Source organism: Aspergillus novofumigatus, assembly GCF_002847465.1.
Source record: "Aspergillus novofumigatus IBT 16806 chromosome Unknown P174scaffold_5, whole genome shotgun sequence".
Taxonomy (NCBI): domain Eukaryota; kingdom Fungi; phylum Ascomycota; class Eurotiomycetes; order Eurotiales; family Aspergillaceae; genus Aspergillus; species Aspergillus novofumigatus.
This window is the reverse complement of record NW_020194278.1, coordinates 1,435,661-1,448,389: the sequence shown is the minus strand read 5'-3', so window position 1 is coordinate 1,448,389 and position 12,729 is coordinate 1,435,661. Positions and strand designations below refer to the sequence as shown.

General features: G+C 49.7%; 7 protein-coding genes across 7 annotated transcripts; 4 read left to right on the top strand and 3 right to left on the bottom strand.

Annotated features, from left to right (window-relative positions):
* Positions 1–127: 127 nt before the first annotated feature.
* P174DRAFT_372953 (pre-mRNA-splicing factor SYF2) lies at positions 128–1,174 on the top strand (the record flags this gene model as incomplete). Its single annotated transcript, XM_024822468.1, has 3 exons — positions 128–346; positions 438–1,073; positions 1,127–1,174. 3 exons carry the CDS (start codon positions 128–130, stop codon positions 1,172–1,174), a joined length of 903 nt encoding a protein of 300 aa, XP_024681390.1.
* Positions 1,148–2,368, bottom strand: horA (ubiquinone biosynthesis protein COQ11). Its single transcript, XM_024823512.1, has 4 exons — positions 2,303–2,368; positions 2,192–2,246; positions 1,796–2,136; positions 1,148–1,729 (listed from the first exon to the last, which is right to left on the bottom strand). The coding sequence occupies exons 1-4, from the start codon at positions 2,346–2,348 to the stop codon at positions 1,308–1,310; spliced, it is 864 nt and encodes a 287-aa protein (XP_024681389.1). The 5' UTR covers positions 2,349–2,368; the 3' UTR covers positions 1,148–1,307.
* Positions 2,369–2,681: 313 nt separating this feature from the next.
* yaf9 (YEATS domain-containing protein YAF9) lies at positions 2,682–3,559 on the top strand (the record flags this gene model as incomplete). Its single annotated transcript, XM_024822430.1, has 2 exons — positions 2,682–2,799; positions 2,859–3,559. 2 exons carry the CDS (start codon positions 2,682–2,684, stop codon positions 3,557–3,559), a joined length of 819 nt encoding a protein of 272 aa, XP_024681388.1.
* An 869-nt stretch (positions 3,560–4,428) lies between these two features.
* On the bottom strand, positions 4,429–5,972 carry P174DRAFT_452083 (indoleamine 2,3-dioxygenase; the record flags this gene model as incomplete). The annotated part of the gene is made up of 3 exons (XM_024829050.1): positions 4,429–4,942; positions 5,011–5,628; positions 5,679–5,972. The coding sequence occupies 3 exons, from the start codon at positions 5,970–5,972 to the stop codon at positions 4,562–4,564; spliced, it is 1,293 nt and encodes a 430-aa protein (XP_024681387.1). The 3' UTR covers positions 4,429–4,561.
* A 452-nt stretch (positions 5,973–6,424) lies between these two features.
* Positions 6,425–8,172, top strand: P174DRAFT_442674 (kynureninase). Its single transcript, XM_024827629.1, has 4 exons — positions 6,425–6,636; positions 6,693–7,030; positions 7,082–7,559; positions 7,619–8,172. The coding sequence occupies exons 1-4, from the start codon at positions 6,474–6,476 to the stop codon at positions 8,032–8,034; spliced, it is 1,395 nt and encodes a 464-aa protein (XP_024681386.1). The 5' UTR covers positions 6,425–6,473; the 3' UTR covers positions 8,035–8,172.
* Positions 8,173–8,833: 661 nt separating this feature from the next.
* Positions 8,834–9,976, top strand: P174DRAFT_452081 (uncharacterized protein). Its single transcript, XM_024829049.1, has 3 exons — positions 8,834–9,251; positions 9,344–9,564; positions 9,657–9,976. The coding sequence occupies exons 1-3, from the start codon at positions 9,099–9,101 to the stop codon at positions 9,763–9,765; spliced, it is 483 nt and encodes a 160-aa protein (XP_024681385.1). The 5' UTR covers positions 8,834–9,098; the 3' UTR covers positions 9,766–9,976.
* On the bottom strand, positions 9,973–12,542 carry P174DRAFT_513313 (putative C6 transcription factor; the record flags this gene model as incomplete). Its single annotated transcript, XM_024831968.1, has 7 exons — positions 12,265–12,542; positions 12,027–12,210; positions 11,916–11,971; positions 11,434–11,858; positions 10,493–11,385; positions 10,259–10,430; positions 9,973–10,232 (listed from the first exon to the last, which is right to left on the bottom strand). Exons 1-7 carry the CDS (start codon positions 12,324–12,326, stop codon positions 9,973–9,975), a joined length of 2,052 nt encoding a protein of 683 aa, XP_024681384.1. The 5' UTR covers positions 12,327–12,542.
* Positions 12,543–12,729: the final 187 nt, after the last annotated feature.

Here is a 12,729-nt window from a genome sequence, read left to right as displayed (position 1 = left end):
CCAGCTTCCGTCTATCTCGCCTAGCCTCTATTTACGATTGCCTTGAAGACCTACAATATAATTTCGTACCTGACTCGACGCGTATTTTAAAGAGAACCCCCGAAGGACCTGAGCGACTGCCACGATTATGCCTGCTGAGCGCGTTAACGAAGTGTCTGCGGCCAAGCCTTCCGACGACAACGCCACTTCAAACCAGACTCAGTCTGATGCAGCTCCTGCTGAGCCAGCAGCTTCGGAAGAGTCTCAACAGAAGACCTCATCCGAAAAATCAGAGAGCAAAGAAGATGATGCAGCTGCAAAAGCTCGCCAGCGGCAAGAAAGATTCAAGGCCCTTCAAGCTCGTGCTGTGAGTAACTCGGTCGCAACCGTCAACTGATCCACCATTTCAGCTTCTCGCTTGTCGTCTGAAAGTCGTGTATGTGCTGATGCTCAAACAGAAAAATGCAGCTGAGCGCAACCTGAAAGAAACGGCGGCCGAAACCCAGCGTCTAGCCACCGATCCTGCACTGCTCTCTTCATTGTCGCGCAAGCACGCATTTGCATCTCACAATCTTCTCAAAGCAGATACAGAGGCTGCCGGCGAAGACTTCGAGCGTAAGAGAGCCTGGGATTGGACCGTCGACGAATCCGAGAAATGGGATCGGCGTATGGAGAAGAAGCAGCGTCACCGCGATGATGTTGCGTTTCAGGACTACACACAGGATGCGCGGAAAGTATACAAAAGACAGCTACGCCAAATGCAGCCTGATATGGAGGCCTATGAAAGGGAGAAGCTGGCTGCGATTGAGAAGGCAGCTGCAAATGGTGACTTGGAAATCGTTGAAACCAACGACGGTGAGATGATTGCGGTCGACAAGAACGGTACCTTCTACTCGACGGCAGATACAGTTGGTTTTACGGAGAATAAGCCGGATCGAGCCGGAGTCGACAAATTGGTCGCAGATTTGAGAAAGGCCGAAGAGGTCCGACTTAAGAAGCGCAGGGAGCGCCGCGGCGATGAAGAACCCGACGTCACATATATCAACGAGAAGAACAAACAGTTCAACCAGAAGCTGGCACGATTCTACAATAAGGTATGGCTCTTCACGAAGACTTCGGCTTTACGAACGGAACTAATGCCTTTCAGTACACTACGGAGATTCGTGACAGTTTCGAACGTGGTACAATGATTTGATCCAGTGCTACCTGCTTAGGTTTAATATACAGAGCGGGACTCCTTATTACATCCCAATCGGTGAGGTGCCTAACCTCTTCCACCTCTCGGCAGCGGCCTGCCGAGGCAATCACGAAAACATGAGAGGTTGGATTCAAAGCATGCTTTTTCTCCACGCTTTGGTTGCCAGGTTTTCTATCTGCTTCGTTCCTACCGCGCCCCGAATGGACTCGTCCTCCATCGCTTCCACTACAGCTTCGCCCACAAGATCCACCTGGAAAGGCTTATCGACCATCGCACCGAGGAATCGAAGCCTGTTACCCAAGAGGGCGTTGAATTGAGAGGCAACAAAACCACCCAAGGCTATCGGAAGTGTGATTTTTCTGCTTGAATCATACATGAAGGGCGGTCTGATGAAGATGCTTCGCAACTCTGGCAGTTCGGACGCTATGGTCGTCTCAGCTTCTCGCTTCGTCGTGATATATCGACTGGGTAGCATTGGTGCTCCAGAGGCGGCTGATATGTATACGAATGTTGGAACATGCTCGCTGGATGATTCCTTCGCTAGTGCAATGGCTGTTGTTTCCAGTTCGCAGTCAGCTCCGCGTCTTTAGCAAATTGATAGTCCCAACATATACGGACCAGAATCCCTGTTCATGATCTCATATGTCAACTGTCCGTCTCTCTCCTTAGGCTCCAGCCGCTCTCCATCCCGCCTCGTCAGAGGGTTCTGGCTACCCAGCTTCGACGAGCTGAAAGCTCTCTGTAGGCCACTGACAACGGGTTCCTTCCCTCGTACCACGCCTTTGTAATCTGCTTCAAGTAGGATGCCCATACTATGGACCACGACGTCGGCATCACGCAAGAATGGTTTGTATGTGTCGGGCTTAAGTAAATCTGCCTTAGCCCATTCAACGGAATTGGCCCATGTTGGTCGATCGTGTGAGCTGGTAACAGTATCCCATCGAGGTTCTCCGGACCGACTATGACGTCTAAGCAGGCACCACCAAGATCGACAATCGGATTGTGAAAGTATACCTTAGAGATGTGACAGACCAGCCTCTGTTCACCGCTGATTTACAAATACGCGATCCTAATTGAAAGCCAGCCATTAGCATAACGCTGTTCAAGAGCGGAAAAGTCACCCACCTAAGAAGCCGTTTCCGCCGGCAACCACTACTCGTTTTGAAGCCATTCTGGTAAACGATTGATGAGGAGATTGAGCGTTTTGAAATCGTTAGACATAAGTCAAGTGAACAGTAGAAAATATGTCCTTTATATGTGCCTCATAAGTTCATCAATGAAATTGCTGGAGCTAAGCTAAAGCTACGGAACGCCTGCTTCCGACCATCGTCATCGGCCATCGATCGTTAATTATCGGCACGTCACGTGCCTATCGAAGGAGGCAGTTTACGGTACGGAGTACAGGTCCGAATAATCAAACCCAGAAGCCTACGTGCCAACAGCCTCGTCAAAGCTCAGCAAATCGCCGCATCTTCAGTTATACCTTGAGTTAATATCACGCAGGATGCCTTCAGCGACTGGAACCAAGCGCGTCAGGGTTCGTGCCAAAGTTGATCTCTTCGATCAGTCGCAATATACTGACCAGTGCTCTTCGCAGGGTGTTTCGATTTTCAGACCGTTCGGTATGTTAACTTACCCATTCTCTTGAATTTGTAGGACTTCAGCTTCTAACGCTTTGCAGTTTTTGGCAGCGAAGCGCGGCCATTCGACCCTGAGAAGAAACCCCCTCATGTCCCAGCAGATCACACCCACCAGTGGCGCGTATTTGTGAAAGGAGTCAATGACGAAGACATTTCCTACTGGCTGAAGAAAGTTCAGTTCAAGCTACACGAGACATACGCGCAGAATGTACGCACCATCGAGCAGCCACCGTTTGAGGTGACCGAGACCGGCTGGGGTGAATTCGAAATCCAAATCAAGCTCTACTTCGTGCCGGAGTCCGGCGAGAAACCACAGACACTATGGCATAGTTTGAAACTACACCCATTTGGGCCAGGCGCGGATGTCAAGAAAGAGCGCAGAGAGGTGGTGATCAGCCAGAACTACGAGGAGATTGTATTCAACGAGCCCATGGAACCGTTCTACGACGTCCTCACAGGCGGACCTGCCTCCCAGCAAACGCAGAAGGGCAAGGGAGGGAAGAATACAAAGCAAGCTGCGCAGCAGCGTGGAGGTCGGACCGCCGAAATACCTCAGAATGAAACCCCGGAGAACCCCTACAGCAGGACGACTGAGAATAAGGAGCTGGATCGTTTAGAAGCGGCCAACAAGTCGGTTGAGCAAATGATCAAGGAAGAAAAAGAGCGGCTGATCGAGCGCGAAAAGAAGCTGGCCGAGCTGCGAGAAAGCGAAGGCATCCCTGCCAACACTAAGAAGAGATGATCGTCCTTTGCCCGCCGGATACCTACTAAAAAAGATGCTCGCTTCGACTCTTGGGTCATCACGCGTGCCAATCTATCCACTTGCTACGAGGTCTCAGCGACATGCTCCCTGCATGCTCTACGTGCCCAGGATCACCTCGTTCCTTCTGGCACCGTCTCCTCCGCCTCTATCCACCCAGTGCCCGGGGCCCCCGACAGATGGATACCCTACATGAGTATGCAGTCATAGACCCAATTGAAGGCTCTAACGTCAGCACATGCGCATCAGCCCAATCATCGTCGCATGGTTCGCTACTTTCAGCGCAATTGGGCTTTTCCAACGAGTTGGCATGAGATACTGGGGCAATCACAACAAGTCGTGGGGAGTCAACGCGAGTAAATTACCTTCTAAGCCTTCGGGTGCATAACACCTATGTCAGTCAGGATGTATTCTCATGCTTGCAGAAACACCCTCAAGGAACGTTCCTCGCGTCAAGGTCCTACCATTGATCGTTAGATTGCTGTCTTCCAACGTAGCCAACCCATTGAACGATTGTCCCACTTCACGTTCAGACTCAAAAAGCACACGAGGATCGTAGGGGCGCCTTGAAGCTGGATTTAACTTTCAACTGATCATATTGTTCCCCTTGCATATTATATTATTAAATGGTCGGGTGGGTTAATAGATTGGATTTCCGCTTCCGTATCCGCTTCCGGATACATTGTCCAAGATCCACCCATGGCCGCTTTGAGCCGGCTTGTCTTCGGAGTTCGGATGTCATGGATATGACAGAATGTCATAGAAAGTTATTTGCCATGATATATTTGCGAAGAATGTGTTGTGCCAAGTTTAACTACATGTATGGTTTGCAAGCGGTTGGTATTAAAGCTGAGTTTTTATTCAAATGAATAAAGACGAAGTGATTCATGTACAAACCCTAACGCCGTGCTCCGTGCTCTAGAAAGAAGTAGGAATATCTACTATCTACTCATTATTGCTCAGCCTCTGGTGAAAAATCCCATCTCAATCAGTATATTTGGCCGCAGCTTTTGTCGTATCCCGAGTCTGTTTCAAGAATGGTATTAGGTCGGTTCCGCCTGTACCGCTGTATCCTGCTGGAGCGTCCTTCGAACGTGTGGCTTGATGCGCAGCTGTCACGGTTGCCAGATTGACTTGTGCGGACGAAGTTTGGGTTGCCCTTGTCCTCGAAGGCGTGATAATGTATCGTGAAACCATCTGAATATGCTTATCCCGGAATGCGCCAACAGCCATGACTGCCGTATTGTATGCGTTCCTGACCTCTGTATCTGCTTTGTAGCTCATGGCGAATTGGCGCACGTTCGAGGTTCGAATCATCATCTCCAGGAAGCGTCGGTGAGGGCCAGGCATGTAGTTTCGCATATCCTACGTCGAGGTAGTCAGTTCCTAGCTCGACTTTGAATAAGGAGATCAGTGAGAGTAATGATGCGTACCTGAATGTAGCCAATCTTAGGCTTGGACTGAGATGTGTTGTTCAGTTTTGCTTCCCCCGTGGCTGAATGCTCCACGCCCAAAAAGATATCGAATGTTTGGATTAGTGAGCTCTGTGCATTGCTTCCTCCACTGTACTGATGCCACTCTCCGTGGCCTCCCAGATCATAATAGACACCCTGGGGCAGTCCAGCCGAGGCCATATTCTTGCTACCAGCCAAGTAAGGGCGAAGCTGATAGAAGAAGACGTGTGGGTTGCACTTTTCATACATCCTCTCCAGAATTTCGCCAAGCTCTTTCAGGCCATCGCTCAATTGATAAAGTAGAGTTGTGACTCTTTCATGGTCAGCCAGATTGGCTGCATATGTGGCGTTGAGCATCAGGGTGATCAAATCCGCTCCTTTGGCTTCGATAGCAACAGAGATCATGAAGAACCATTCCTCGTCCTTGGTACCGGTGAGCGTGGTGACAATAGACAAGTTGTCCGGGTCAGTGAGATCAATATCAGGGGAAGAGACTTTGAAGTTCCAGAGGTTCAAAGCGGCATAGGTAGCACATGGTGGCAGCTCTAAATGCTTCGAGACCTCCAGGATGGGACACGACACTGCTGGTGGGAGAACCTAGAGAGCGATGAGAAAGCTGCAATCATACAACGACAAAGGCCACATACGTCTTTTGGCCGTTCGCCTCCCCAGATATAGGCATGAGTGATAAAAGCAAGCACAACATATGCTCGCCGCCATTCTGATTCTTCCTGCAGCCTGGAAGTTGAAAGGATAGGAAGACTGTCAACTGCTTGCCGTACATTTCCCGCTGCGAGCCGAGCTGGTAAATCAGCGACAACTTCCTCCCACGGAGAGTAGTATGAATCGTTCAGTTTCTGCAGAGGAAGGGTGTCTGGTAGGAACCCATTTCGAAGAGAAACGCAGAACTGGTCAAGCACGATTTCCGGTGTGTTAAGCATGGTCGAGGACTTATTCGACAGTATGAGAAGGAGCGGCCAATTGTGCAAGTGACTTTGTAGTCAGAGATCTGGTAATGGGCTTTGGAAATAGGAATATTCACTTTGTTCATGTCGAAGCCGGAATATATGGGAAGGAACTGCTCGGGTGGAAGAGGGCCGGATCCAACCCGGAACGATAACTTGGCGGCATGAGCACAGGAAACAGTAAGGAGGTAATGAGGTAATGTGATATCCAAAGCATGGACATGGACGGCTTGTGAGATCAAATCACCATACCAATAATTGAAAGCCAATATTGCGGGTATCCTTTTGGCAATCATTCCTTCCATGAGCACGGATTCCGAGGCGGAAGCGGATAAGCCTCCCGCTTCCGCCGGGGTCGATGGAATCACCTCGAGACGATGTATAAAGTAAGGAGTGAGTGTCGGACTGGCTGCCACAATCACAATCATTTTGCTTTGATTTCACATCGACAGCACTGGTGTCACATCCTCATCCACCATGTCTACCAACGGCACACTATCCAAGCCTGAGTTCCCTGCCAATGCGGCAGGCAAGGAGTATGCGGCCTCTCTGGACGCTGCAGACCCGCTCGCAGGCTTTCGCGAGAAATTCATCATCCCGTCAAAGGCAAACATTGCCTCTACCAAACTGGCGAAGCCAGGTAAGTAGGATTGTTTCCCAAACGACCGGTCATCGTCGCTGACGAATCTTCCTCAGGTATTTCATTAGAACCATGTATTTACTTCTGTGGCAATTCCCTTGGTATTCAACCCAAAGCCACCCAGAAATATTTGGAGGCGCAACTGGACACATGGTCGTCACTTGGCGTCTGTGGTCACTTCACCAAGATCGAAGACTCCCCATTAAAGGAGTGGCAGAATCTGGCTGAGCAGGCTGCCGAGTCTATGTCGAAGATCGTGGGGGCGGCGCCCGAAGAAGTCGCAGCAATGGGTACATTAACAATGAATCTGCACTTGTTGCTCGCAAGCTTTTATAAGCCAACTGCAACCAAGCGCAAGATCCTGATGGACTGGAAGGCGTTTCCCAGCGATCATGTGAGTGATAACTTCGCAATACCCGCGTGAGTTATGCTAACCTTTCACCAGTATGCAATCGAATCACATGTTGCCTGGCATCATCTAGACCCTCAGGAGACCATGGTGCTCATCGGCCCAGATGAGGGAACATACGAGATCCCAACGGAGAAGATCTTGTCTTACATCGATCAGCATGCAGACGAGGCAGCTCTCATCCTGCTTCCGGGAATCCAGTACTACACTGGGCAATTATTCGACATCCCAAAGATCACCGAATATGCGCACTCACGAGGACTTATTGTCGGATGGGATCTGGCTCATGCCTACGCCAATGTCCAGCTAAAGCTACACGACTGGGACGTCGATTTCGCAGCTTGGTGCACTTACAAATACGGTAACGCCGGCCCCGGGGCAATGGCAGGCCTCTTTGTCCATGAGAAACATGGTCAAGTCGACTATAGCGAAGGAGAGGATGCGCCAAAGTTCCGACACCGTCTGACTGGGTGGTATGGAGGCGATAAATCAGTGCGATTTAAGATGGACAATAGTGAGTTCTAGTCTTCCGAGCAGTCAACTTGACCCTATTCAGTTCTAATGTCAGAGCAGAGTTCAAACCAATCCCTGGGGCGGGTGGTTACCAGATTTCGAACCCTTCGGCGATCGATCTTGCATGCTTGTGCGCTGCTCTGTCGGTGTTTGATGAGACCTCCATGGCTGAGCTGCGCAAGAAATCTGTCTTGATGACGGCGTATCTAGAGTACCTGCTGTTAAAGGACGCCACGGACGAGTCGCGGCAATTCCAAATTATCACACCTTCCGATCCTGCTGCTCGAGGTGCTCAGCTCAGTCTTCTGCTTAAGCCTGGGCTATTGCACAAGGTAGCTCATCGACTGCAGGAAGCAGGGATTATCTGCGACAAGAGAGAACCAGGAGTTGTCCGCGTCGCACCTGTCCCATTGTACAACACTTTCACTGAGATCTGGATGTTCGTTCAGCAACTCAAGGCAGCTCTGGAAGAATGAATTTTGCCGAGTTGTCATGTTCAAGGCTCAACTGTAACGTGATACGCTTTTTGGTTACTGCATCGTTTGATCTGTATTGTATGGCGAGTTTCTATGGCGAATTCCGCAAGAAAAATGAGGATAGAAGAATACCCAAGATGACTATTTAGCTGTCCATTTCAACGCGCCCACTCGTATCAGAAATCTCGTAGGAGCGTGTAGCTCCAATCCCATATTTCTGCCTGGCCTTCCAATGAGGAATTTTTGTTTTCAATTTGCGCCTCAGCCGTTCTAAAACGGAGGCTTCGTTGTTTTCGAGCCTTTTTTGTTGTTGTCTCGAGGGGCGTAAGGTCTTTGAAGCCTGGGGGTTGGGTCGTATTCGTTTCGATGCCCAAATATAGGAAGGTGACCATCAACGACAATACAAAGCATGTCTCTTCTCCAATTTTGGCAGATATTAACCATTTCGAACCGAGATTGCAAATTTAAACTCCTCTTTTGGATATACTCATTGGTATTGTGCCAAATATAATTGACCTGCAATCGTGGACAGACTGCGCATAACACTTGCTATCAAGTTTGCTACCAACAAGTACTCCCGCGCCTTCACCAGCATGATTTCCTGGCACTGCATGGACTAGCCAGGAGGCCTTTGGGAACGGCATTAGTGCTCATCGATCTTGCCCTCCGCTATCGTATGCGAATCCTGATCGGGTTACCCATACGAATGCGAGCCCTGACCATGCAACCTCCTCATATGGCGGCTGGTACAATGTTCCACGGTTTGCAGGAGACAGTCTTATTGCCTGGATAGCGATTATTTCTCAGCTGCCACCAGGTACGCGCAAATCATTGCGTTGTTGGGGCATTCGCCCAGTCCAGGGCCGGCTTCATTCTTTGCCATTAATACTATTTGCGTTGTTAGGCATCAGTCATTAGACTCAATACTTATGAGAGTCAGTTCCTAGAGTATTTGCAATGGCCAAAGCAAGGTTTACTGTTATTCTACCTCCGTTGGACAAGCTTCTGGCATTAAAGATCGAGGACCGCCTACTCTATCAGACCCAACCCTCGCATAAATCACAATGAACTTCGCAATTGAGAACCACCCTAAGATCAAGCTGCGGGCCCATATCATTATCGGCGTTTTACTTTTCCTAAACTTCGTCCTGATAATTGCACGCATAGCGGACAAGGGTACGCCCAAGGCCAGGTCAAACACCTGGGGTATTGTCGTCGTGAGTGTACCCTTATTTTTTATGCGGCTTGATCGAGGTCCGGAACAGCTAGTTGCAGCTCAAAGGCTGACCCGAGACGTCGAGCTCTCCAGTGTCTCAAGGCCGCCATCTTCCTGGCTTATCAAGTTGCCACGGCTCATGTAGAGCGGTTCAAGCGCTGGGCAAGTGCGAAGGCGTACATGATCCTCAACGTTATCGACACCATTTTCTGGTTTGTTCTCTTCATCATCACCATCCTAGGAACAACCGCCGCCCACAGTACGAGCAGCCGTGCGCTTGGTGGCATTGTCGCTACGATAAGTATAATTTTGTGGTACGTGTGTCTCTTTCAGGGAGGTGTCGGGATTATCAATGCTTAACAGAGGCGTATTTTCAAGTAGGGCGCTGATTATTGAACTGTCGCAGTGGAACCGTTGGCTTTCTCACTTTCATCTGTATTCGCGGATGGAGATACTTCAAACAATATGGCGTCCTTCCAGGCACGTTCAAAGGGTCGAACTACGGATCTAATTGATCCATGATGCTAACAACGGCTCCGCCTATGATGTCTATCAAATTGAGGGTGATCTTGCATGCTGCAACGAGATATGAGAATGATTGATTTTGAATATGAAGGGTTCGATGTATTCAGGTGTTTTGAATTCGGTAGAAGTCAGTGTTGGGTCTCGCTTAGAAGACACTTGTATGTAAGTATACAGGCGAGATTTGCCAGCCGGGTGAATTAGAAGTTCCCAATTCCTTCTCTATTATCGCTGCCACGCAAGAACTCTTGTCCCTGGGAAAAGAAGTTTGTGGCCAAGATAGATAGCTCATCGTTGAAGAAATCTGGTTGGCGCGGAGAAATTGTTGAGCCCATGGCATAGTGTGGCCCGACCGGAAGAGCAGGTTGAAAGCCATATTCAGACCCTCGTGACCCTGGATGCGATTGTTCGGAATGTGAATTGAGGCGAGTGGGTTCGGGTAGAGGAGACGTCTGCGATACTTCCATGTCAATGGTAGGGGTTCACTGTACAATGAATCGCCGAACAAGCGATGAGCAGAGCCCGTATCCCTGTTAAACGAGTATTCGAGGATTTCCCAAAATCGTGACAGGTCTATCAGTAGGCTCTTGTTCTGAGCCCGTGGCTCAGGTTGATAAGTAGCTGAAACAGCGCCTTCCAGTCGTTGTAATTTATCCGCCTGTATGATGAATAGCAGTGTTAGTCGACTCATGCCTCGTAGGATAGGTGAGAATCGCTGACCAGTTGCGCCATGTGAGGCCACCTTTGCCCAATATTTTCCACGAACTTGACACATCTATAAAAGCGATCGCGCTTCTCTTGTCGGATGGTTTTATCTTCAGTAAAACTTAACTGTAGTTCGATGGTCGCCACCACAGCAGCGCTGTACCCTAGTAGTGGATCTGACACGATGAAATTTTTCTCTTCAAAGTAGTTTATGAAATGAATGATCCAGGTGGTATGTGAAGAGATAAGGTCCGAAGTGTGCTGCAAGAATATCTCTGGAATAGAGTTCCGGAAGTTCCTCAGGCTCAGAGACAGCAGAAGCGGATGATTGAGGAGACAAAGGTTTGTATGATAGAGAAATTGGTTCAGGAACCACGGACCCCAGTATCCTCGGTTGGCTTGAAGCTCCTCGGCCGTCCTCTCACTGAGATTGGCCGGTTTGAATCGATGGATGTAAGGCATGCGTGTTTCCAGGTCCATTTGCAGCGTGATGATTTTGGAGTACTCTGATTGTGAGGACCACGGTGGGACACTGCTCGGCCGGCCGTGGCGACGAACGTATCTCGTGGTTTTGGCGAAGACCTCGCTTAGAATGATCACATACGCAATGATCCCGTGGTCTTCCATACCGGTAGACCGAGTCTCATCAGTTGCACTGCTCGGCGAAAAGGGCGAATGAGGGCGCTCAGGGCTTTGTGGGAAGGGGGGAAAGCTCCCATCAGGGAACCCCATGCTGTCAAATTCAACACCATGAAAGCGCTTCAAAAGGCAGATGCTCCAAAAGCAGCGTCGCCGCTCTTCGCGGATCACCGCGGACAACGTAGCGTGCGTTTCGGAGCCCAGATTGGCACATTGGGCCAAGTTCATCGCAAGGCTACTGTGAATGCTTGAGCGATGTGTGTTGCCGTCTGAACGGGGTTAGTCTCGAATGCCGTTGACTCAAGGACTAGACTTACTTGTAAAGTCGATCAAACTTAGAAGGCAGAGACACTGTAGGGTAGACAATTCAACCGGGCCCTCTGAAACTCTCCTCATGACCAGTCCTCTAGCTACCTCTGTGTAGCCGCTCACGAGTGTTGCAAGATCATTCGACCCCTGGCAGTCTTCGTCAGAGAATCGTATACTCAATGCGAGTACAGCGTAGAGGATTTCGGGATCTCGAGTGCTGAGGCTGCTAAGGAAACCATCTCTATGGAAAAGAGGAAGGGGCTGGGACTCGCAGTATAGTAGATATAATTCTGCCACAGCGAGCACCTTCTCCCAGGTTGGAAGTGGAGTAATGGCACTGATCATCGACGAGCTGATAGGGCCACTCAAAGTAGTATTCGGCCGAAGAGACGAGTCGTTTGTCCTCTGTTGTTCGGCCCTCGAGCTATTTCGTCTAATTGGGATTATCAGTCACTGATCGGGTCTCACACGAGTGTAGGAATCGCATTACTCTAGAGCATCCAGAACTTTACTCATCTTCGCCTCCAGGCTCCCGAGACGATCCTCCTGAGACACAGTCAACGAAAAAGAACGAGGAGGATTCGAACAGAAGCGAGCTCACCAATGTTCGAGTAATTCGCACTTCAGGGGCATCAGAAGAAGTAAAAGCAGCGGCGGAGGGCGATCCGTCTGGAGTTGCATGCGGCAGTGACCTGCGTCTTTCCCCAGCGTATGCGCATCTCTGGCGCAATCGTGCGCAGAGCGAGCAAACCGGCTGCTCACCAGGACATTTTGCCTTTTTGCGCCTATGGAATGGTGAGCCCGCATGTCGAGTCTCGAAGAAAGATGGTCAGGTTTACCTGCATGGTTCGCATGCTTGCCGTACGCGTTTGCTTGGTCGCTCAAGAGATGGTCGGTTCATCTCAGAGCAGACCGGATTAGACTTGTGGAGTTGACCGGATGTACGTTGTGTTCACCGTGTCAGTAGACAGACCATTATCGAAATCTCGTATGAGCTGCCTACGGAAGCGCTCAGTGGCATTGTCTCCCACGAAAGTGAAACTTCTTCAATTATTTGTGTATAACTGTATCTTGTGTCGCATGTCCCCCTAAGTATTTGATCAGTCGCCCATTTGATCTCATTGAGGTTCAATGCATGTTAATGTTCAGAGCGGATACCTGGGGTTGTATCCCATATCCGCTCGGTTGATTACTAATCCCACCTTGACGAAATCACAGGAACGAGCAACATGGCTGGGAGATATCGGCATGCGGGCTCAATCGTATAGGGCTACAAAGTTGGAATCTCGCGTCTACTAGTAAGC